General features: G+C 39.4%; 6 protein-coding genes across 12 annotated transcripts; 1 reads left to right on the plus strand and 5 right to left on the minus strand.

Moving 5' to 3' along the window:
• Positions 1–2366: 2366 nt before the first annotated feature.
• Positions 2367–3280, minus strand: LOC124200528 (serine/threonine-protein kinase pim-3-like). The gene is made up of 3 exons (XM_046596799.1): positions 3118–3280; positions 2740–2864; positions 2367–2693 (listed from the first exon to the last, which is right to left on the minus strand). Exons 1-3 carry the CDS (start codon positions 3278–3280, stop codon positions 2367–2369), a joined length of 615 nt encoding a protein of 204 aa, XP_046452755.1.
• A 731-nt stretch (positions 3281–4011) lies between these two features.
• LOC124199697 (probable cytochrome P450 301a1, mitochondrial) lies at positions 4012–7127 on the minus strand. The gene is given in 14 exon segments (XM_046595614.1): positions 4012–4219; positions 4222–4245; positions 4328–4534; positions 4611–4689; positions 4760–4932; positions 4998–5077; positions 5159–5241; positions 5307–5485; positions 5487–5512; positions 5583–5659; positions 5735–5959; positions 6023–6155; positions 6268–6536; positions 7025–7127. Coding segments are annotated over 14 exon segments (1710 nt in total). The 5' UTR covers positions 7093–7127; the 3' UTR covers positions 4012–4132.
• A 1257-nt stretch (positions 7128–8384) lies between these two features.
• On the minus strand, positions 8385–11258 carry LOC124201202 (threonine synthase-like 2). The gene is made up of 9 exons (XM_046597703.1): positions 11120–11258; positions 10837–11036; positions 10612–10770; positions 10372–10544; positions 10109–10295; positions 9820–10038; positions 9582–9730; positions 9250–9518; positions 8385–9155 (listed from the first exon to the last, which is right to left on the minus strand). The coding sequence occupies exons 2-9, from the start codon at positions 10910–10912 to the stop codon at positions 8954–8956; spliced, it is 1434 nt and encodes a 477-aa protein (XP_046453659.1). The 5' UTR covers positions 10913–11036; positions 11120–11258; the 3' UTR covers positions 8385–8953.
• A 202-nt stretch (positions 11259–11460) lies between these two features.
• LOC124201201 lies at positions 11461–16799 on the minus strand. Of its 5 annotated transcripts, XM_046597700.1 has the most exons (13): positions 16611–16799; positions 16292–16445; positions 15909–16134; positions 15747–15830; positions 15554–15637; positions 15331–15488; positions 15050–15261; positions 14802–14911; positions 14575–14713; positions 14453–14511; positions 14160–14388; positions 13877–14092; positions 11461–13801 (listed from the first exon to the last, which is right to left on the minus strand). In XM_046597700.1, exons 2-13 carry the CDS (start codon positions 16292–16294, stop codon positions 11659–11661), a joined length of 3663 nt encoding a protein of 1220 aa, XP_046453656.1. In that variant the 5' UTR covers positions 16295–16445; positions 16611–16799; the 3' UTR covers positions 11461–11658. The 5 variants fall into 5 exon arrangements, with proteins under 5 accessions (XP_046453656.1, XP_046453653.1, XP_046453654.1 ...); XM_046597697.1 differs by having other exon boundaries at positions 11461–14092; positions 16611–16798; XM_046597698.1 differs by having other exon boundaries at positions 11461–14092; positions 16608–16798.
• A 116-nt stretch (positions 16800–16915) lies between these two features.
• LOC124201203 (glycoprotein-N-acetylgalactosamine 3-beta-galactosyltransferase 1-like) lies at positions 16916–19817 on the plus strand. Of its 2 annotated transcripts, none has more exons than XM_046597705.1 (9): positions 16916–17135; positions 17934–18058; positions 18202–18353; positions 18474–18626; positions 18710–18848; positions 18911–19029; positions 19104–19208; positions 19278–19435; positions 19507–19817. In XM_046597705.1, exons 2-9 carry the CDS (start codon positions 17943–17945, stop codon positions 19690–19692), a joined length of 1128 nt encoding a protein of 375 aa, XP_046453661.1. In that variant the 5' UTR covers positions 16916–17135; positions 17934–17942; the 3' UTR covers positions 19693–19817. The 2 variants fall into 2 exon arrangements, with proteins under 2 accessions (XP_046453661.1, XP_046453660.1); XM_046597704.1 differs by lacking the exon at positions 16916–17135 and adding an exon at positions 17240–17522 and having other exon boundaries at positions 17933–18058.
• Positions 19818–21354: 1537 nt separating this feature from the next.
• Positions 21355–23246, minus strand: LOC124200045 (twist-related protein 1-like). 2 transcript variants are annotated; one of them, XM_046596129.1, is made up of 3 exons: positions 22702–23022; positions 22004–22590; positions 21355–21932 (listed from the first exon to the last, which is right to left on the minus strand). In XM_046596129.1, the coding sequence occupies exons 1-3, from the start codon at positions 22781–22783 to the stop codon at positions 21624–21626; spliced, it is 978 nt and encodes a 325-aa protein (XP_046452085.1). In that variant the 5' UTR covers positions 22784–23022; the 3' UTR covers positions 21355–21623. The 2 variants fall into 2 exon arrangements, with proteins under 2 accessions (XP_046452085.1, XP_046452086.1); XM_046596130.1 differs by having other exon boundaries at positions 21359–21932; positions 22004–22557; positions 22702–23246.
• Between the last annotated feature and the right edge of the window lie 66 nt (positions 23247–23312).

Raw genomic sequence — 23312 nt, forward strand, 5'->3', positions numbered from 1 at the left:
TACCATATTTTTCCGAAAATAAAAAAAATGAATTTAAAATTGTTTTTTTTTACAGAAATCTTTCATATTTTCATGGAGGGTTTTGGATGTAACTTAAACAAATCTTAATTAAATTAAATTAAAAATTATTTAAATGTAATCTGAAACACCACAATAACAAAGCTTCTTAAAAAAATTTCTGGAAACATTTTGTTCGAGGTTAAAAATTAATTACCCTCGACTATTTTTTTACAAGGGTGAACCAATGCCTGGCGTGTGTACTGTATTTGAATTTAATTTTAGTTTTTGATTGTTTACATCTTATTTTTTACTTCATATTTCCTACGGGAACATTTAAAGTTGTTTTAGCATACGGGAGGATAAGTTCAAATTTCATCAAAAGGTGGTTTTTTGTAATTTTTAACTGCGCGCGTAGAAAATGGAAAACGGTTAGAACTGCACGTCTAGAAAATGAAAAACGGTTTAGACTTGGAACTGCGTGCGTAGAAACTGGCATCTAGGCTCCAGCGGCCCAAAGTAAAAGTAAAAATGGACAATTGCTTCCATCATTTCCTGTTGATCTTTTGGGGTATTTGCAATCTTTTGATTCAAACATGATTGATTTAGAGCACAAACGAAGGCGACCTCTCTGTAAAGTGTTATTACTTTCTTGGATGCAGGTTACACTAAAGTTTTCAAATAAATTTCTCCTGGTTCCAGGAGCAACAAAGAGAACCTTAAAAGCAAAAATATTTAAATTCAAATATTAAATGTGCAATCCAATTCACAACAATAATTTAAACTGTGTTTAAGAATCATGATAATTATTGTACAATTACCATGAACAAGGCATTTTTTAGACAGAAATAACCAACTGTATCTAAAGGAGCACGGAGATAAAATAAGATAATTTTATAGTATTTTGTTTTAATCTATTGCCGAAGATACCATTGTGTCAGATGAAAATTCACGAATCAAGAATGTCGACAATAGCAGATGACACGAAAAAAAACACTGACACGTGACGTGATGAGCTTAGGGGAGAGGGGGGCTAGTTGGCAGGTGGGGTTAGTTGGCATTTTGCTAGTTAGACCCCTTACAGACAAAAACAAATCAAGTCTTTTACACCAAATATGAAAGACAACACCTAGATTGCTCATACAAAATTTCAAAAGTATACGACTTCCCCAACAGGAGTTATAACAAAAAGAAAAAAAAACGGCCAAAAGTTTTTTTTGGGCCTCTCAGTACTTTTTTTTTCTCATAGTATAAATCTCTAAGAGTGTCAGAAAACCCAAGCAAACAAGAATTAATGTTTGTCTTATTTTTAAAATAAACCCGACATTTCTACATTAAAAAGTTATTTAGTTATCAATTTATTTGTTCGAAAAGCACCCTGTGGGGTTAGTTGGCAGAAATTTTGAGGGGCATGTTGGCATACAGATTTCTCACGAGATGCTTAGTTGCAATTTTTCAAAATTCGACCTAGAAATTTTGGAGCAATGGAGAATCGTCACTTGCCAACTTCCCCGTAGGTGGGGCAAGTTGGCAGACTTTTTTTTTGCAGTTTTTTTTTCTCAATTTCACAATTTCGTGTAAATGAACATTGTAAACAAATACGATCAATTCATAGAGAATTGAAATCTGAATCTGATTCATTCATTCAATTTGCAAAACGTGTGGTCAAAAAATTCAAATAAATTCACAAAAAGTGACCCTGTCAACTAGCCCCCCTCTCCCCTACAATAAACAGTGGGATACAGGCCATGGATCTGTGTGAACAGTTACGTAGTAACCAGTACAACTGTACGAGTAGGGACTAGGGCTTATATTATATTATATAGTTTTAAAGAGGTTAGTTATTACTAATAGTTTTAAAGAGTGGCCTGGTCGATGAATACCTGAGCCACTAATCGGCTCAAAAAAAAATAATAAAACGAACGAAAAACTGGGAACCGTAAGGACAATTTTCTTATCGGACGGGCGCGGGTCCATGGCCCGGCCCGAACAAATGGATATAGACTAAAGAATTATTCTGGGCGTCAGGCCCAATGAAACTGATGAATTTAAAAAGTTGGCAAGCAAAAGGATTAACAGTCATTGGTTGTCCATCATAACCGCAACATTTCCATGTAGGATTTACGTTTTTAAAAGTAGGACGAACATTAACCACATAGGATAAATCTTTGGTCTTTTGGTCGTAATTTCGACTTCTAACAACAAGGCGCTTCCGTTTAAGGACTAATATCTATTTCTTAGCTCATTTATCATTATTTATTACTCTGATGCAGGGATAAACTGGATAAATGCCAAATGTGTTTATTAAAGAATTCAAATCAGCTGAACATGGCTTAGGAAAACAGCACAATTAGACAAATGTTCATATTTCAACATAGACATAACCATGATGTATGAGACCAAATTTGCTCTAGACTTTGCCGTTTGGAGAGATTGGGTTCGAGGAGAGTTTGTATCTGATCACGACATTGCTGAGAGGCCAATTGGTTGCCAGGTGGGAAGTTCAGAACAGCGTTGACGATTTCGTCCTCCTCCTCGAAGAGAATATCTCCAAAGATCATCACATACAACAAGTTGCCAAAAGACCAAACTGTGGCTGGTTCGCCCATGTATTTTCCGTGAACGATCCATTCGGGTGGAGAGTAAACGTGCGTTCCATTAAAATCCGTATTAGAAGGTATTTTTGACGTGGGCGCCTGCTCCAAAGTCAATCAGTTTAACATTTAGCGTATTCAAATCCACCAATATGTTTTCGACCATGATGTCGCGGTGAATTACTCCAACCCGATGGCACTGGACAACGGCTTCGACTACTTGTCGGAAAAATTTCTTGGCCAAGTGCTCGGGTAAAGTCTGATTGTCTTGTTCTGTGATGAAATCAAATAGATCTCGGCATATGATTCCATAGTCTCCATGACGAGATAAAAGGCGTCGCCCGCGTCACAAGCGTCAAGTAACTTGACCACGCCACTGCACTGTGACACTTGACGAAGTAAACTGTATTCGAGTGGAACGATCGCATTGTTCACTTGACACCAGCTCGTGATGGAACTTCTCTTGACTTTCTTTATGGCTACGGGTAGACCGTCACAAACGCGAGTTGCTGCGTACACTGTATACCAAAATCACCTTCACCCAAGACATGACCAAATCGGTAATTGTGGTCGAAATTTTCTTTTGCACTCAAGAGCGGCTGATTTAGGCTTAAACGCGTAGTGTCCAGGAGTTTTTCGGAACAAGCGGGCTGTTCGGAAATCATCTTTTCTACTTGATCTTGATCCATTGTTGTATTTTCGTTTAATTCATTTACGGTCTCATATCCTTTCCTCTTCTTTAATATAGGGTGAAAAGGTTCTTCGTAGTGACTTAGGGGAACAGTCCTAGCTCGGAAAGGTTTTCGTTTAAAATCGTTCAAAGATTCTTTGGTAGGCTACCGGGTAATGGCTTTATGGTAGTTGATTTCGTCATTAATTTTGTGGATGAATTCCAGAAAACACGCGGTTGATTCATCTTATCCAGATTAACTGATGGGCGAGTAATATTATCCTTCATTTGTGAGATTTCTGAATGATGAATTCAATAGATATTTGGTTCCTTATATGTATGCCTATGGGTGAGACGGGAAAGAAGCGTAAGTCTCTTAACCAATCTTATTTCCTGTTGTCAAACAGACAGTCTCATGGGAAATGTTTGTAAATAAAAATATTACAACATTTATAATTTTAGTTATACATTGTTCACGCAAATATAACTGTACAGGATTTTTTAAATATAAAAATCTACCGAAAAGGAAGTCTCAAATTATATCATGGGGCCTTTAGAAGCCTTATATATAGTATCAGGGAGGTTATTCGTCGTACCCATTGTTATTGCTGGGTATTTGCATAGGCTAAATTTACGTACTCTATTGTTTTATGTTTTGAGTAATTATTTTATTTTACACTCTTCTATCTTCTTAACACAAATACACAAAATTGTATTGGACATTTTGGGGTTGAATGAAGAAAGGTAAAATTATATTTCAAATTTCTTGCGTTTATATTTTGCTCAAGAGCATTAAATCACGAATAAAAATTTGCACTTTTGGATTATAGACAGAAAACCGCATTAAATTTTGATGAAAAAATACTTCAAATTAGTTCAAGTCAATGAATTTGAATCGTAGTGGCTGGTCAGGTGCGTTGACTACCCTCGAGAGGCATCCAATATCTTCGTAATGGTATATTCGACTTTAAAATTTTGTAAAATCTTGAAAAGAATGGTTAAAATCATTCATTAAAAATTAAAACAGAGGCCGTTATATAGTCATTAAATCAAATGTAGTAAATACTTTAGTCGTTAGTTGCCACATTTCGAGTTCAGCTAGTCGTCGGCCGACACACATTCGCGTTCCGAAACCGAACGGAAGTACCACGTACTTGTGGTGATGACTCTCTTCTGGATCTCCCTTGATCCAGCGTTCTGGTTTAAATTCTTGAGCATTTGGAAAATACTCATCCATTTCTGCCATCAACTGATGTAGGAACACCACCAGAGTCTTAAAAGTAATGAAAGACATATAATAACTTATAAATTTCACGTGTGAAATTAAGTTAAACAAAATTAAGGTTTACCCCTTTAGGAACACGATAGCCGGAAAGAACGAGTTCCTTGTCTATGATGCGGGTGTTCCCGACGACGGCAGGCCTCATTCTGGAAAACCAAAAAGGGGATGAAAGAATAATTCAGATTACTTAGTCGGAAAGAAGAAACAATTACTAACCGCAGACTCTCCTTGATGCAAGCCTTTAGGTAGTGAAGTTCGTTTAAATCACTGGGAGTTATCTCCTTCACCGTGCCTTTAGGTCCCAGGACAGAAAGTATTTCTTTTCGCAACTTTTATTGCTTTTCTGGATTCCTTGCCAGGAAATATAGGAAAGACATTGTGTGGGACGTCTGTTACAAAGGATTATTTGATTAACAACTGCGCTTTCCGTGTTGATAAACTGATTCGATATTACAGTGTCGATTCCGGCCATCAACATGTCTACTACCATGCCAGTAGCGTCTTTGAGAGACATTCCGCGAATGAAGAATTCCTCTAAAAACATCGCAACATTTTTATTTCTCTATTATTTTATCTCTTAAAATTTAAGCGCGAATGAATAAGGTTAATAAATACCCAGAATGCTCGGATCTTCATCAGAATCAGCTGTCCGATGTTTCATTACCTCTAGAGTTTGCTGGACATACTTGATAGCCGTACTAAAAGAGAACACGCCCTTGATAAATAGAAATTGCAAATAAATAATGTGGAATAAACAAGTTACTCTGTGAAAAAGTCTTGGGCTTCGTAAAGGCTGTGAAGCTGTGGTGTGGAGAAGTATTTCCATAGTGGGAGACCATATTCGAGCTCATTAATGGCAGAAAATGATAAATTAGCAGCGCTGATCATTTTTTGTGCTTCTGAATCCGGAGCTAGATTAGGATCTAAGCACCCCAGCCTAGATAGTGTTTAAGCCAACAACTCCTACAGCTATATATTGAAATTTTTGTTGTTTGAATGTTTGACATGATATAAGCAATTGAAACCAAAGTGCGCTTACATTCTAAAGCCCACCGGTACATTTCGTTGACAAAGTCTGGTTTCATCTCGTTATTTTCTTGTCGAATCAATCGAATTCTGTTTTGTTTCCAAACACAGGACCATCAAAAACATCAGTAATAAATTGATACTATAAATTCCAAAAAGTCTAACCTGTCGATAAACTCTTGCGCAATTTGTCCCAATACAGGAATGTAATTGTTGACGTTTTTCGTTTTGAGAAAAGGTTGTTGAACTTTGGAACGTACTTTCCACCATGATTCTCCGTTGCCTGCCAAAATACCGGCCGAAGCAAATTGCTCTATACGTTTTTCAAGATAAGCCTTCAATGTTTCGAACCCCGGGCGCTCTGGAAATTTCCCTTCTGTACGAAACACCCTGAGAGGAAGTTTTTAAACTATTTCGATGAATAATACTAATTTTAAAAATTAATTGAAATACTTTTCAGCGTCCTCTGGTCTTGTGGTGGAAACTATAGGAGGTGCTCCTGGTATGATGTCTCTCCAGATACAACCGTGCTTTTCGAATTGCAGTTTATGAAGTTCCAATATGCGGGTAATCGGTATCCCAGCACCTGTATAATATTCCTAAGTCACTAGGCCTACTTATTTCTCTTTCTATCATGGCTTAGGCCTATATTAAACTTTTTCCATGTAACAACGAAGCAGTAAAAGATTATACGGTACCTACAACGGGGAGCATGGCCCAACTAGTTCCCAAGACTGGAACCGACCGTAGTCCGGGCATCTCATCAAAGGATTTTGCGTTACTCCATTCCACATCTTCCACCACCTTCGGGGCGTTAGCGCCATTTTTCAAAACCACTTCGGGCGAAGCGGTGGCCGAGGCTTCGCTGCGTTGGACAATACGCGCGTGCTGATTCACCAGCTGCTGATAAGTCGTCCCCAATCGACAATTTAGTCGACCAAGGGCAATACTTGCGATCATAATGTTCCTGTAAGGTTCAAAATAAATGATCTATTCATTATCTTACTCGGTGTGTATATGCACCAACAAAACAATTGGATCTTATCGCGCGTGGATGTTGACGGGAAAATGCGCACTTGAATAATATAAGGATTTGTTCTGTTTTGTGTTGATCTAGGACACAGACAAGGCGTCAGTCAGTTGCATAATGTAATCCGAGCGAACCCGAGACAATAAAGTACCCAAACGGTAGACACCCAATGTTCAGTGTCTTCGTTTACCCGCATCGATTTTGACATAGCGCATGCATTCTCCTCAGTCAGCTGTTCTGAACGCCCCACAAAAATACACACGAATCGTCCTAAGGTTTTTGTAGCTCTTTTGAAAGCTGCATCAGCACTATATCGTATTTTGCGTGATGTGTAGTTGAAGCTTTTACTAACAAAGGCACGGACTTGTATGCATTCCGATTAAATAGAAATGGGCTCAGTACACTGCAAAAAAACGTTAACTTACCTACGTTTCGTGACTGCGGTGGCGGTGCAGATAGCAGTGGAACACTGAGACCTACTTTGGACTGTCATGCCTTGCCAAGGCTGCGCAGCTACACTAAAGATAAATAGTACTTAAGTACTACACGACTAGCCAATAACACAGCGCACGTTGCGGTTTTTCTTATTCGAACGTCAATTGAAAAAGGTCGTTGAGTTTCGAATGGCGCCGAATTTTGTCGCGTTTAACAGTCCAACACACAAAATTGTGTACATATGCTGGCATCCCGTTCCGGTTTGCGAGGTTTCCGTAGGAAATATCAATTAAAACTTTAAAAAGGCAAAGGTAAAGTAAACATGAAATTCAAAATGAATGACATGAATCTGATTCGGTATGGTGAATCAGAAGGGGGGGGCGCCCCCCCCCCCCTTCGCGCTTCGTTAATCGCTTAAATTACCGTTATACTTTTACATTAAATAGTATCAATCAAACATAGGCCTATCGGAACATAAAAAAAATATCTGTGAATCATAAGGGGTGCGACTTAGGTGTGGCGGAGGCTTCGCCCCGCCACCCCACGTCGCACTCTCTTTTCAGCTTAAGTTACAGCAAAATTTATTATTATCATAAGCAATATGAAATAAGAAATAATTAGTTATAGTTACAGATAAATCTATAAACAGTTAGAACAAACCAAACCACCCCACCCAACAACCCCCACCCCCTCTTACGCTTCGTTTTTCGTTTAAGTTATTCTGATTTTTTACTTGAAATAGTATACTAATTAAAATTAATGCATATCGAAATCAATTAAAAAATATCGAAACATTGAAAAGTTATGTCCAAGTTATGTCAAACATTAGGGGTGCGACTTAGGTGTGGCGGAGCCTCTAGGCCGCTAGAGCCTAGATAGATGCCAACTTTTACTTTTGGTCGCTAGAGCCTAGATGCCAGTTTCTACGCGCGCAGTTCAAACCATTTTTCATTTTCGAGGCGCGCAGTTCAAACCGTTTTCCATTTTCTACGCGCGCAGTTCAAAATTCCAAATCGCCATCTATTGGCGAAATTTGAACTAATCCTCCCGTATGCAAAAAAGTATATAATTGATTTCGATATGTTTCAATTTAATTAGTATATAATATTTCAAGTAAAAATATCACAAAATCTTAAACGAAAAAAAAGAAACGTAAGAGGGGGGGCAGGGGTTGGCGGTTAGGGTAGTTTTTCCAACTGGTTTATAGATTTATCTGTAACTATAACTAATTATTTCTCATTTCATATTGCTGATAATAAATATTGCTGTAATTTTAGCTAAAAAGTGCGACTTGAGGTGGCGGGTTGAAGTCTCCGCCACACCCAAGTTGCACCCTTCATGATTGACAGATAACTTTTGGAATGTTTCTATATTTCTATGTGTTTTCATTTTAACTGTTATACTATTTCATTTAAAAGTATCACAATAACTTACACGAAAAACGAAGCGTTAGGGGGGGGGGGGGAGTCACCACACAGTATCAGATTCAAATATTTGCATTTTTTAAATATTTTGCTTCTTTATATTATTTACTTCATATTTCCTTCGGGAACCTCGCAAACAGGTTGCCAGCATTTTTAAAAACTATTTTTTTAATTGAGTGCTTTAACTCAATTCCTTAATAAAAACACCACAGAAGAAAAAAATTTAAACAACAGCATTGCCAAATTTTACATGAAATTGGCAAAAAAAAATTTTTTTTTTTCTAAATATATGTATTTGAAATTTTTTGAAATTGGATTGAATTTTTTCGAATTACTACGTATGGAACCGCCAAACTCCCCCAGTATTAAATACTTTGCTGACCCCCTCCCTAACTAGCTCTAGGCCTACTACGTTATATGTGGACTGAACGTTCCCTGAGTGAATCTCAGGTAAATATTTAATTTTGTTTGTGACAAAATTCAACATTTTTCCCCCTAAATCTTGAGGATGATATCTTTTAATTGACTTGTCCAGTCGTGGCCCTTTAAGAAGACGTGTCGGGGCGTGGCATTTTCGGTATCCAGTTTTAATCTCTCCACTCTATGGTGTGTCGACTTGTTCAATCCTGCCGCTTCACAGGCCTCGGGAAATTTTGCCGGTGATGCCGTAGCTAGACAAACGAATACCTTTTCTTCCCTACAAACCAATAAAAGTGACCGGAAAAAAAAACTCATTAAACCGGATCAAGGTATGTAAAGTACACGGGGAGAGATTAAAAAAAATTACTCACCGTTGCTCTACGTTGAAACAGTAGGAGACAGCAGTTGCAGTGTGGGGACAAATAACATAATTGTATTTGCTATGGCAAAGCTGCATGGCCTGAACGATGTCGCTATCACTCACGGACACAGACTCTACTATAACATCCTGGATTGCGGCCAAAATCTCCGCTGAAAGTGTCACCTTTCCGCTTTGTTCAAAATCCTGCATGACATTTCGAACGGCCAGCGCATCGCCATGAGTTGCAAAATACAACACTCTTTCAATATTGTAAGGAGCCTATATCATGTTTTTAAAGAAAATTTCAATAACCAAGTGTGTTAAATTTCAGGATGGAATTACTTGAATATCCATCGATGGTGCTAAGGAAGCGGCCACGTCAGGCACCGGACTATAATCTCCATTTTGAAATGATCGTGCTAAAATATCATTGGAATTTACCGTGGCGACCAGCTTGATCGGGAAACCCATTTCACGAGCAAGGGATCCAGCTAAAAAAAAATATATTAAAAGGAAACAACAATACATTCTGGCTATTTGTCTTTAGTGGAGAACAAAATAAAAATTTCTAAATCCAAACCGGCCAAATTTCCAGCCGCTCCAGTTGGTACAACGATGCAAATCTCATCGCCAATGTTGGGACAGCACTGGAGGTATATGTAAGCATAGTGAGCTGTTTGAAGGAGAACTCGGCCCCATTGTATGCTGTTGAAAGAGCAAAGACTGTTAGCCGCTGAGAAGTGCTGGTCTTGGAAACATTCTTTGATGGGTTCGTCCCCATCGTCGGAACTTCCCTCAACTTTTAAAAAATGAAAGAAAGACAAAAATAGGAATATCCGGATTTATCATATTAATGTTTCTCTTGTTACCCGCACAAATGTGTACGTTTGGCGCTTTGACAGTCAGCATTTGGAGCTCTTGGATTTTCGATACCCGATTCAAAGGATATAGTAAGACCAAGTCTACTCTTTCTAGGTTGGCGACACTGTGAGCGGAAGCGGGACCGGTATCGCCAGCAGTCCCTACCAAAATTTTAACGCGTTTTTCTTGACCCTTCTTTAGAGACACAAATAAAAGAACTTTTCAATTTTTATCTAAATTTGATGCATAATTATTTATAATTATAATATACCTTTTTCTTCAAGAAAATTTCCAAAAGTTTGGCAAGTACAGCTATAGATAAATCTTTAAATGACAAGGTGGGTCCTTGAAAGAGCTCAGCAATATACATTTTGTCATCTAACTTTTCAAGGTGTATAACCTTCTCGGGATATTCGAAATCTTTGAACGCTGAACCAACGACTCCTATTTATAGCAGCATTTTAAATGTAATGCATTTTACACAACAAATGAAAAACCAAATAATATTCACCTTCAATTTCTCTATCTGTAAGCTCATCTTCTGAAGTGAACAGTCTAAGTATTTTTTGCACAATGCCAGGGTATTTCAAGTCTTTCCAAGAATGAAATTCATTTTTTGTTATTGTTGGAATATGATCACACACATAAAGTCCTCCATCTTTGGCATAACCTTAAAATACAAAAATTTTAATAAATAAATTTGTTAACAATCTACTATATATTGAGTTCTAAATACCTGGTGAGCATAAAACTTCTTCAAATGAAAAGAGATCACTAGTACCACTTGAAGATCTAGTGCTCCTGTATTTCATTTTCACCCTTAGATTTGATAGGCACAAGGTCAGCAAAGAAAGTGTCTAGAAAGTCGTCAAGTGTCGTCAAGGAAATGTGTGTTTTGGTGTGGTACACCCGGGTACATCACTTAGAATTTGTAATCTAATCTCAGACAGCCGCCGGCATTATTAGATCACATAAGCTAATATTGATATAAAGAAAAATTGAAAAAAAAAAACACTCACGAGCGATTGGATTGGACTATCCAGCAAAGCAATACGTATTCCAATGTTTATATTGCTACGCTAATACATATTTATCAGCATGTGAGAAATAAAAGTCTACTTCTATCTCTATGAGATCAAAGAACAAACAGAAATGGTGTGATTTCTTTGATAGTGATAATTAAAACACTTCAACAGGATATTTGTTTTTGTTTGCTTGTGGATTTAGCGATAAGCGAACTAATCAATCACGAAACAGTCACGCATGGATCACGCTGCTTGTCAATGGACGCTTCTAACAACAGATGACGCTGGTCGTGAACATACGATACGAAAGTCACGGAGGAATAGTCACGGAGGAATAACATGAGCATTTACTGTATTTCGATTTATCTTAGTTTTCATTTCAAAATAGGATTCCGGGGAACGAAAGCTGCGTTGGGAAACAAAACAATTATTTTAAGTTGATAATAGATGAGGAACATGAGGGAATTAAACTTCAACAGGGAAATGATTGAAAACAAAGAACATTTTTTTTTTTTGGCAAAACTGAAATTATATTACCAATAACGAATTCCTTTTCCCTTTAAGGGAGATGAGGCTTTTGAGGATTGCCAAGGATCAGAAGAGAGTTCTTTAGAAGGGAGATATTTTTCCTGGTAATTTGGAGATATTGGAATTATTACAGGATCTTGTGATGTTTGAAGAGAATCTAACGAATCCGAAGGGGAAGTTCTGTCATTTTTTTTCAGCAATCGATTTATCCTGGGATCCAGTTGACGGTAATAGAAACTCTCATTATTTGGTTGAGAAGGAACAAATGAATGTTGGCGACTTGAAGTAGTCTCAATCAGATAAATGTCATCCAAATCGGTTGGCTGCTTCTCTATGGGGCGCTGAATGTGGGTATTTCCGAGGTTAGATTCACGATTTGCATTGTTTAATCGATACGGGTTATCCACAGCGGGATGAGAAATCCCATCATCGCTTCGACAGAATCTGGAATCTACTGGAATGATTGTGATTGGAGAATCAAGTTCATCTAACGGAATACCAAAATTTTTCAAATCAACGCAAGACAATCCCGTCATTTCTTGTATAGTGGGATATCGAATCGACGAAGGAGGAGCTGGAGCCGTTGGGTTGGTGACTTGGCAGCTTTGATATTTTCGGTGTTTCTTGGATAAAGGAGATGACGGAGAAAAAGACGAAGACATTTTTTGACTCAAATTGACAGCATCCCTCTCTGGGAGTCTTTCTTCCAATCGGCGCAAGTATTTAACAAGATCGCGTTTTTGCTGCGCGGTCAACGTCCGGAAATTTAAAATCAGGGTTTTCAGTTCTTCACCGTTGAATAGTTGATCTTTTTCAAAATGACACTCATTCGAATTGCTAGCACTTGATGTTGAATCCTTGTCTTTCAACTCAGCCACGCTGGGAGACCCAATAGCTGAGGGCAATGTTGTAGTCGATTGAAGAGGGCGCAACATTCCAACAGCTTGCAGATTGCTAATTAGTGACGCCATGTTAAAACCCGGAGGTCCGTCCGAGGAAGTACTAGAATGTGAAGTAACTGAAGGCTGCTTGAGGAGGCGAGTAACGTTTTCAATAGCCCGCGAGGCAGCTGTTCCTTTAACTCCATCCAGGAATCCAGCCGAAATTAATCCTTTCAACTTCTCTTTCGATGTGTCGAGCAAATCAACGCAGGTTGGATCTTCGTTCAACAGTTTAGATGAGCTACCAACTTCACGGCGTTCAGACGATAGGGCTCGCGTAAGCAAACCCATGATGCTTGGACCAAGAGAACCGAGACTGTCCTCAAGGGCGACCAACATTCGAAGAACTTCCAGAAAATTTGGACCCGAAGGAAGCGGCACATCTTCTGGGATTCGGGAAGTATTTCCAACAACACGGCAAATGAGCTTCGGATTTTGGGCGACTCTTAGTTCTTCAAAAGACAACGCGTTAGGAGAAGATACGTCAGCTGTTGGGATTTCAGTAGGAAGAGGAGCATCTTCAGCCTGAGGCAAATTCTTTGTCTGGTGTCCTACTTTCTCAAGATTTCCAGCGGGATCAAGCGTGACGGGTTTTTTCCAACGATTTTGCCAACCGAATTGAACTGGCTTGCGATTTTGTACAGATTCCGATTCATATTCTTTCTCCGTTGCAGAATTATCTTGAACATCTTCATCATCGACTAATCCGTACTTTTTTTCCAATAACGATTTCTTTTTCTTGATTAGTTCTTTGTCTAGTTTCTTCATTCGACGGAACCAAAAAGCAAACCAATCCGGCTTGAAATCATAAGTGATAACATTTTTCCCTTCTTCTACAAGTTCGGTGCTGCGTTTCTTCCAGAAGGCTTTCCATTCTTCGGCGTAGAGAGGATGTTCTTCGGGTCGTTCCTTGTAAATTTTGTGTTTGCTACGAAGCTTTCCTTTATACGAATCCAACTCTTGATCAAGTTTCCACAGGCGGCTTCTTTTATTAACTCTAGTGTTGTCATTGTCATGTTGTTTAGCGCGCACAGGGGACGCCAATCTACTTTTGCCTTTTCGCTGAGTTACGAGGATTTCATAACCAATTGCATTTCGAACACTGTTAGTCGATGATGGATGTCGTTCTTGATGTTTTAGGGGCTGCGGCTGCTGCTGCTTATTGGAATTGAATTTTGAACGAAACTGTTTCGGAGATCGAGATGGAGTCCTGGATTTGGAAACCGCATAACGATCTCTAGAACTGGAACTTGGACGGAATCGCTTCGGGGATCGAGATGGATTCCTGAATTTAGAAACCGCATTACGATCTCGAGAACTGGACCTTGGACGGGATCGCTTCGGAGATCGAGATGGAGTCCTGGATTTAGAAACAGCATAACGATCTCTAGAACTGGACCTTGGACGGGATCGCTTTGGAGATCGGGAAGGAGATCTGTAACTGGTACTGCGACCTCTAGAACTGATTCCCGAGCGCTTTGGAGACCGTGATCGGGACCTAAAAATAGAAAGAAGGGTTGTTTTGTAAGGCAAGTTTGTATTTCTATTTATTACAAACTATTTACCTCAACTTGGAATGTGATTTTGTTCGTTGAGGACTGCTGAATTTTTGTGCGACTTGTTTTCCCAATATTTCTTTCTCAACTACAATATCGTCATCTGATTCCGCTGGCTGATATGAAGGCTTTTCAGCAGTTACATCTTCTTCGTTATTCAGGCAGATTGATCGGGATAGAGGGTTCAAGGGCCAAACCATGTTTTGTGGAATTTTACTTGAAACTGTTTCACCGCTACCTTTAAGTTTCAAAAAATTAATTGATTACATTTTGGATCAGAGTGAAAAGTAAATGTTATATACCTCGTTCGCTGAGGGTCTGGGAAGTTGGGAGGAAGACGATATTTCCATCAACCTTTTCACTAAGAAGAGAAAAGGATAAACGATTAACTTTAATTCTAATCAACAAAGTAAAAAGTTAATACCAGTCGTTGTCTGAAAGAGAATCATCATCCGATAGAAAGATGACTTGTGTTTCTTGGCCAAATTTCGTGCCACTACCTTTTTTCAATGGATCAGATGTGTCCGAATTCATTCTTTCTGAGCTGTTTGCTAACATTCCATCTTTACAAAACACAAAAGAAATAGTGATTATAGAATTTAAACTTTTATATTGTTCGACTTTTCTTTAAATAAAAAACCTGTCACGCACCTAATTGAGAAACAGCATAGCCACCAGGCTTTACGTTGTTAGCTTGAGTTTCAACTTCAGTATCAGTAAACGGAGAGGTAATATCATAATAGACCAAAAATGGAGATTCTCTAAAATAATAAAAGACAAAATTATTCAATGTAAATAGAATTCCTATTATTGCTGCCATATGATTGACTTGCGGTACACAATTCAGTTTCACGGAAATACCTGCTATTTAAAAATGAAAAGATTCATGTATAGTATACCTTAAATGAGTCCCGAGATCGATTTTCGTTCGAAAATGTTTAGATTTTACATCCCACTGGGTGCGATGACAGGGCAAGACCTGTAAACGACCTTTCAATGATTCAATTCGGCTGACGATAGCTCCCAGGTATTCATGAATTTCGGGCGTCCAATTTTCTAAGCAAGGATCAGCTTGCAGAAACAAAGAGTATGCTCGAGGGAAGTATTTCCGCTGCATTAACATTTGCAACAAAAATTATTAAACTGAAGTAAATCGAATAAGTTGAAAGAATAAACTTGCCAAATAGGAAATGCGATGAGCTGACGATTCCATATGCTTCATAATGTTTTCCACAATGTCGCATCGCTTCTCACACAAAACGCAGATGTAAAATGCATGAACTGGGCAAGTCACATCATCCGATGCATCTGGATGTACTTCCACAACATATTCGAGTCCTGGTGAATAATTATACATTAACTAAACCGAAATCCGATCATTTAAAACAAACTGCAAATATTACCAATCAAAGGCGAATCATAATATGTTTCCAACGATGAAGCTATCAGTGGTTGCAATTCAGATGGAAACAGCAGATCTTCACAACCTGTGGAGTAAAATAATAAATAATCCCATTTATCACATTAAGACATTTCTTTACAGACAGAAGCTGACATAATGGCTTTAGCGAAGATTATTTGTCAGCATCAAATTACCTGGAGGTGTTTCATCTTCTTCCCCAGTTTCCAAGAAAATCTTTGGCTGTCTAATAATGGGGCCATCACAGTCTTTTGCATCCTCTTAAAATACAAAATTCAAGAATGTAATGAAGTAAGTTATGAACACAGTTGAAAAGGGTGATAAAGTTTTAGGCCTACTAAGATCTGTTGTTGTTGCCAATCTAACATTATTATAGAGCCTGAGTTGGTGACCAAAGGTTGTCACATGTTTGGTGACATCTCTGATGTTTGGGATCAATAAGCTGCATAGGTTACAGTGAATTTGGTTACCATTATTGCTTTGCTGAGAGAAGATGGAGTGGACTGCACCATCTTCTGAGTGAAATACAGCATCTTCGACTAGTTTGTTGTTTATTCCCTCATCCTGTAAATAGTGATCAGTTTAGAAAGTAAAATCATTAGTAGTTAGAATGCAAATGTAAACATCAAGTTGTAAAGTTTTCAAAAGCAACTAGAAGTGAAAACAAAGTTGACCATGTGGTTTTCATGCAGTTTAGTTAATAAATGTAAATAGGAAATACCATAATAATATATGGTGAAGACTCTGGTAGAACTTATACGACAAATTCACATCTGATTCACAGCCAGTTTAAAGCAGGAGAAATTTGCCATTGGACGAGAAACCCCAGAAACCATTAAGCTCAAGCTAGAGTTATGCGTAATTTGTCAGGTTATCTTCAAGGAGTAGAGAAAACATGTAGTAGTTAGATTTTGGTTTTTAAACACACATTGACAAAAGATCGCGAATTGAGAAATGTGAAAGGAAGGTTAAGCCATTCTGAGCCATGCAATTTTCTAAATTTACTAATTTTGAATTGATTGAGAAACAATCTTTACCACCTTACAACCATCGCGGTGACTTGATAACAATCAAATCGTTCATTTTGACCAATTGATCTTTAGCTAATAAAGAATATTTTGGTTTGATCTCGATTTATTTTTAGACCTGAATCAAGCACGAGCAGAAATTGTCGTAGGCCTAAATGAAAATATTCAAAAAGTTGGAATAATTCGGCATTGCCAAATTGTCAAGTTGATCATTTTTCCAAGGAAAAGTGAAAAATTCATTGTTCATTGCAACATCCATAGATGGTGTTGCCCCCCTCAACAACAACGAAATATGAGATAAAAATGGCCGGGTCATATGTGTTTATCAAAGGCAGCGCAGTCGTCAAGTAGATAACGGCCAGTCGGCTTGAAAAATAAAGCTCAAGAAAATTTGGTCCAAGCCAGTTTATCTAGTCCCATGTGTTCCAATTGTCTCTCTAGTTGTTTAGCCACTTTTTTTTGTTGATTCCAACTAGTGGTTGACGTTGTATTTCTCTACTAGTCCAAGCCCAGAGAGCCGACGTCTTTTTCTTCATTGTAAGTAGCTAACAAACGTTGAAACGTATCTTGTGCGTGCCTAGAGCAAATTTTTTTAAAAGAATGGTATGATTTGTTTTAATACTGGTTCAATGCAGTAGCTGGTCACAAGTTTGTGGGATGTTTTTCTTTGTTTAATTCAATCGACAAGTTTCTCAATTTCCCGCCCCCACCTCCTCTTACTCCCCTACCGGTTGATTCTTTCATCGGATTCCGCGTTACGTAGTGGACAATCAATTTTCAATAGGTGGCAATTGGTTTTTCTTAGAAATCACATGGGTGTGTCCAGCATTAAGAGTTTTCATGCAGGATGGGTAAGGGTAAAGGAGGGTGGAACGTGATGGCGGACATGAATCGTATTACACAATTGCCACAAGAGCTTTTTAGGTATTCGTGAAACGTATTGATTTTCTGTTTTCTACTGTGCTAGCTTTGCGTTTGTAACGATCGAACACGTCAAATTCACCAAGTCGCCAATTTGGTACAATAGGTTAGTCTGAGCTGACTGTGTTAGCCTAACATGTCCAGCTTTGGAAACTAACAAGTGGCCGACAATTGTATTTGTTCGCAAACGAACAGGGTAGCAGGTGTTGATGCTTATACGCGTCGCTTAGGCAACCCCCTACCTTCGATATTATACATACACGTACATGCCCCCCACGTAACCCAGTGAGACTATAGCTCGTATAATCATTTCAATTGCTAATGTTTTCCAACTAAAATTTCTCGGCTTCTCTCTGGTGTGTGGTGGTTCTCATTTCTTTTTGGCTTTTTGTCTTTTATTCTCTCAACTTCAGTTTTGCCAGGATGCGGTCGTTAAGCCGTTCATCGGTGTTGACTCTGGCTGCGGGAATGACTTTCGGCTTTTGTCTGGCTTACATCTTCCATTCCATCCGCTTAAGTCATTCGCCATTCTCCCACTTGTAAGCTGCTTTTATTCATTTCATCATTGGTCTCTTTGTTTTAACATATTCGCACACTAAAGTTAAATCAACTCTGCATGCTGCACTCAAATAATTCAACTTGACTAAAAAAATGAATTGGTCTGTCATCTCTATCTGGTTAGCTACAAAGCTCGTTATCCGGGAGATAACGGCGGGGACTCGCATGGCCACGGTCACGATCACGGCGATGTCCACAATGAGGAGGACATGGACAATCTCTCGGGCCCTGTCCACGATTTCGGATTGCATGACAGGCACGAAGACTCACACGCCGGTTAGTCAACCATAACATCCGTGTTACTTAATTGTTTCCAGTTAATTTCTATTCTAATTGCATCAATTGGCCTACAAAATGTCAAAATTGACTAAAATTAATTCATTGATTTGCCCACAGGTGGGGACGAAATCGCGAGAGAGTTGAGCCAAAAAGTTCGCGTTTTATGTTGGGTCATGACTGGACCGAAGAACCACCAGAAAAAGGCGATTCACGTCAAACGGACGTGGGGCCAACGCTGCAACGAGCTCATTTTTATGAGTTCTGAAGAAGGTTCGTTGCCAATCTTTTATCTTTAGCTCAAATATTCGATTTCTTCACCGTTTAATCCCCTGGTGGATATTTTACACCAACAGATAAGACGTTGCCGGCCGTTGCCTTGCCTGTCGGAGAAGGCCGTGAAAATCTCTGGGGTAAAACTAGAGAGGCGTACCGACACGTTTGGGAAAATTATCGAGATAAAGCTGATTGGTTCATGAAAGCCGACGACGACACGTAGATTTAAAAAATTATTATTTTGATTTTTTCGTGGTATCAATTGTAATTTTCGATTCCAGTTATGTCGTGCTGGAGAATCTCCGTTACATGCTCTCGACCTACAATTCTTCGGAGCCGATAGCATTCGGCCACAAATTCAAACCTTTTGTCAAGCAAGGATATTTCAGCGGTGGTGCTGGTATGTGTCATTTTTATATTGAATTTCGATAATTGGAAATGAATAAATTTTTGGTTTTTTATTATTCTACTTAGGATATGTCCTGAGCAAAGAAGCCACGAAAAGATTTGTCGAGGAAGGATTGTCAGACTCGTCAAAGTGTAGGGACGATCCTGGAGGAGCTGAGGACGTTGAAATGGGTAAACTTCCAATTCTGATTATGCTAGTTGTTACAACAGCAATAATTGTTTTGAATTTATTTACACCAGGCAAATGTTTGGCTAATCTAAACATCAAGGCTGGTGATAGTCGAGACTCGTATGGTAGGGGTCGATTCTTCCCATTCGTCCCCGAACATCATTTGATTCCAGGACATGTCACAAAAGACTTTTGGTTCTGGCAGTACATTTATTATCCAGTCAAAGAGGTAGTTAATTCGGACTTTTAACTATCCGATTATTTCTAATAAAAAATTGTAATTTCGTTTATTTCAATTAGGGATTAGATTGCTGCTCTGACACGGCGGTATCTTTCCACTACGTTTCGCCCAACGAAATGTACGTGCTAGAGTATCTGATCTATCACCTGAAACCTTTCGGCATCCAAAACCAATTGCAAGGCACCGCAGCCCCGCCACCCGACCACGATTTGAAAGCAACTCCATGGGCGGGTCCATCGGATTGAAGTGAAACAAAAACAAAACAAACACAAGTATCCTACCGAAATCCAAGTCAAATATTGTCTGTGAATTCTTAACTAGTTTTTGTATGAAGGCCAAAAAAAATATATTTATGAAATATTTCATTTAATCGATTCCGAATTTGACATTTTGACTATTCGTTGATGGCACGTAGAATATTAGGAGAAATTTAAAAAATGGCGCCATTTTTTAAATTTTTCAAATAAAAAGGGAAATCTATATGTTGTTTTTTAAAAAAATAACGCCGCCTATATTTGATTATATCTTTTAGCGCAGAGTTTTATCTCTTAAGCCGTTTCTTCTTCTTCTTTTGATGTTTTGGATTTTTATATTAAGAAAAAAAATCAAAATGGCGATATCTGCAGAGGGAGAGATGGACTGTGGGCCCCTGAAGGGTGACCCTACAACCCCGACATTGAACTGACCTTTTGCTGATTGTTGCGATTTGATTAGAATTTGTTTGATTACTGATTAACCTTGCCCTCAATTCTTCAGCTCCGTTCTAATCAGCCCTACTTGCATTTTCCCAAATCTATACGAGAACTATTTTATTTTTTTCTATTTCCAATTTCAATTATAACTCTTGACAACTTCCCAGTTTACAAGTTCTTCTACGTGACGGACGATAACCTTGATTGCCGCTTCAATCGCCTTGAGATCTTCACCATAGTTTGTCCAGTTTAGAAAATTAAATTTTGACTTTCGTCCTTCGACACAAACGGCCAAATAACACGGTAGGATAGCGGAACTACTATTTTATTTATTTTTGTTCCGTCCTATACCTCCCAAGTGAGGAGCTATAAAGGCCCAAAAAGAAGAGAAAATGGGGTTTCGAGTGACTCATTTGGCGACGACTTTTGACCCGAGAGAGAGCGAACTGTGGTCGTTAACTAGTCCATCGCGGAACCGAGTTATACAACACCAGCAAGAGGGCGCCCGTCGACGGCCCACTGCAGCTTATAGAGATGGCCCCCCTTCGCGTTGCCATGGAGTTTTTCGAAGATAGAATGAAATAAAGGACCTATATAGTTCCTTTTGAGCTGATGGCGTCCTCAGGTTAAGAGAGCTAGGTTACTCTGCAATGTTTTGTTGTCCAGAAAGAAACTTCCTACACTTTTAAGAGTCGGAAAAAACCATTAACGGAGATGGTGGGGGAGTTCAAAAAAACAATTCCTCTGAAGTTTTACTAAAGTCTTATTGTCTTTTCTTTGTCATTCGATCCTGCTGCTGTGAGACTGTCGATCGGAATATTTCAGGTCCCATATACCAACTCGACCAAAAATGGAAAATGGATCAAATCAATTAAGAAACCAACCAAAATGGTAAAATCCTGACTAATATCAAATCCTGCCAAAAAGCAACTGATGTGTGTAGTATAGGCTATATACTGGTGGTGTGTCATTTGTCACTGTCTTTCTGTCATCAACACACCGGGTCTCTTCTTCTTCTTCTTCTTGGTCTCTCTCCTCCGAATCTCCCAGCTGTTGGCCCGTCTAGTTGGGCACAGAAGAGCAGCTGAGCTGTGATGAGGCCACTTCCTGTCCCCCCCTGGCCTCCCAATGTTATAACACTACCAAAAATTATTCCCTGTGCACCCAGCCAGCAGCAAACCCAGAAGAAAAAGAAACCAAACCAACTGGCTTTTATTTTTATTTTTCAGGTTCATTTTATTATTATTTTCTTTCAACTCTCCCATCGGAACAAAACAAAATATAAAAAGACACACACATAGTATATACGATAACTCTCGAAGACAAAAAGAAACATGTACAACATTTTTTCGGATGATTTTTTGAGACTAAATATAACATTTTGGCACGGCTAGTGTTTCGATTTCATTTTAGCCTGGAATATTCGTATAGGAAAGACCAGCAGTTTGCACTGCCCAAATGATTTCAGCAATTGTTGATTAGTTTCAGGATGACAAGTCGGCCTGGCTGCTGTTCCAGGCTCCTTCCATCCGCCAGACGCTGAAGGCATAGCTCAAACATTCGTTGGCTAAAAACGAGGAATTGCCGCCCATGTTTCCACCACCGCCACTGCCGTTTCCGCTGGCCAGATTCATCCGGTTGTTATTGTTGTTGTTGTTATGATTGCCCGCCATCATTTGAGGAGGATCGGGAGAAGTGGCCGGGTAATCCGGCGACACCATCGACGGCCCGTGACCCGACGGAGGTAAAACGGACGTCGAATCGCCCATCGTTTCATCGTCCGTCCTCAAAACCTATTTTTCAAATTAAATAAAAAATTCAAATTTCCCGCCTAAAAATTTAAAAATTTTAAATTTAAACGCACCTGATATAAAAAGTCGATGTATCTGGCGGCTAATTTGAGCGTCTGGATTTTGGAAAGTTTATCGGACGGAAGGGTGGGGATGATTTTGCGGAGGGCCGAAAAGGCCTCGTTGAGACTTTGGGTCCGCTGGCGCTCTCTGACATTGGCCAGAACGCGCTGCGATTGGACGTCTTGGTGCTGCTGGAGGTGATTGAGCGGGAGCGGCGAGGCGTTGCTTCCGCCGGAACTCGACCCGTGATCCATCTGATGACTGCCGCCCGACGACCGGTGCCTCTGCTGCTGCTGAATTCGCCTCTGTTTGCTGCTGGACGGCATCATCAACGACGACTCGTCTCTGCCGTGCTGCTGCTGCTGCTGCTGGACGCCGCTGTCTCCGCTGTGCTCCGATCCGCCGGAATCGGAATCCAGCGAGTGTTCCGATCGCCGCTTGCGGCTGTTATTATTATTATTCGTCTGATTGTGGTGATTGTGATGGTGATTGCTGAGAGGTGACAGGCTGTTTTCGTGATGCTGCAGGTGATGATGGACGTGACTGTCGCTGTACTCGTGATGGTCTGTATTGAATAATACCAAATCCGTTTCAAAGGCTGTACACAATTCAATAGGTTCGGAAAAATTAGGAAAACAAAAATTAGTTGAAATTGAATTAGTCTAAATTGTCAAGCCAAAAACATAAAATGGGAAACAACAAAACTAACCGTAAAGAGGTAACATGTCGGAATGCTGTTGCTGTTGGTGAAGGAGTTGCTCTTCTTTGATGAAAGACGACAGAGTGTCCATTTGACACGTACAGGTGGAGATCAAATGATTCAGAATTTTCACAAAATAATTAAAATAATAATTTCTGCACTGAATGTGTCGGATGAACTTGTAGTCGGAGTAGAGAAGACTGTATGCGACACTCACTCTATAAGTCGACTAACTAAAATATGCATAGAGTTTGCTGCGACGCTAGTCCGTTTATATGCGGCCCTGGCAGCCAGTCAGCTAGGCGGAGCTTAAGAAAAAGAAAAAAGATCCAACAGACAAGAAGAAGAAGAAGATGTAGGAGGAGCAAAATTTTTCTTCAGGAAAAGATAGAGGGGGCTTTTGAAAGTCAAGGGAGCTGCTAGCTGCTGGTGCTGCACGGAGGTCGCGACCTCTTCTCTCCTCCCAAGTCTCCCCCCTTCCCATCTCCTTTTGGAGAAACTGGGTCTCCTCCGAACATCTCGTATTACACGACTCATTAGACCATGGACGTTCCTATCAGTCTCCCAAAAATCTTCTTTTTTCTAGAGAGAGTCTCACCATTTTGAAATTCAATTTCCAT

This window comes from Daphnia pulex, chromosome 8, assembly GCF_021134715.1.
Source record: "Daphnia pulex isolate KAP4 chromosome 8, ASM2113471v1".
Lineage (NCBI taxonomy): Eukaryota > Metazoa > Arthropoda > Branchiopoda > Diplostraca > Daphniidae > Daphnia > Daphnia pulex.

Coding starts and splice junctions, on each gene's coding strand:
- LOC124200528 (XM_046596799.1), bottom strand. CDS start 3,280: ATGGATCAAGATCAAGTAGAAAAGATGATTTCCGAACAGCCCGCTTGT. Junction 2,865..3,117: donor CTTGGGTGAAGGTGATTTTG/GTATACAGTGTA, acceptor ATTTCATCACAG/AACAAGACAATCAGACTTTA. Junction 2,694..2,739: donor TCATGGTCGAAAACATATTG/GTGGATTTGAAT, acceptor ACTTTGGAGCAG/GCGCCCACGTCAAAAATACC.
- LOC124201203 (XM_046597704.1), top strand. CDS start 17,446: ATGGGTAAGGGTAAAGGAGGGTGGAACGTGATGGCGGACATGAATCGT. Junction 18,354..18,473: donor GCACGAAGACTCACACGCCG/GTTAGTCAACCA, acceptor ATTTGCCCACAG/GTGGGGACGAAATCGCGAGA. Junction 19,209..19,277: donor AGCTGAGGACGTTGAAATGG/GTAAACTTCCAA, acceptor TATTTACACCAG/GCAAATGTTTGGCTAATCTA.
- LOC124201201 (XM_046597697.1), bottom strand. Junction 15,831..15,908: donor GGCAACAACAACAGATCTTA/GTAGGCCTAAAA, acceptor TTGTATTTTAAG/AGGATGCAAAAGACTGTGAT. Junction 14,714..14,801: donor CTATGCTGTTTCTCAATTAG/GTGCGTGACAGG, acceptor TGTTTTGTAAAG/ATGGAATGTTAGCAAACAGC.
- LOC124200045 (XM_046596129.1), bottom strand. CDS start 22,783: ATGGACACTCTGTCGTCTTTCATCAAAGAAGAGCAACTCCTTCACCAA. Junction 22,591..22,701: donor CGACATGTTACCTCTTTACG/GTTAGTTTTGTT, acceptor AATTGTGTACAG/CCTTTGAAACGGATTTGGTA. Junction 21,933..22,003: donor ACATCGACTTTTTATATCAG/GTGCGTTTAAAT, acceptor TTTGAAAAATAG/GTTTTGAGGACGGACGATGA.
- LOC124201202 (XM_046597703.1), bottom strand. CDS start 10,912: ATGAAATACAGGAGCACTAGATCTTCAAGTGGTACTAGTGATCTCTTT. Junction 10,771..10,836: donor AGAAGTTTTATGCTCACCAG/GTATTTAGAACT, acceptor TTGTATTTTAAG/GTTATGCCAAAGATGGAGGA. Junction 9,519..9,581: donor CACCATCGATGGATATTCAA/GTAATTCCATCC, acceptor AACATGATATAG/GCTCCTTACAATATTGAAAG.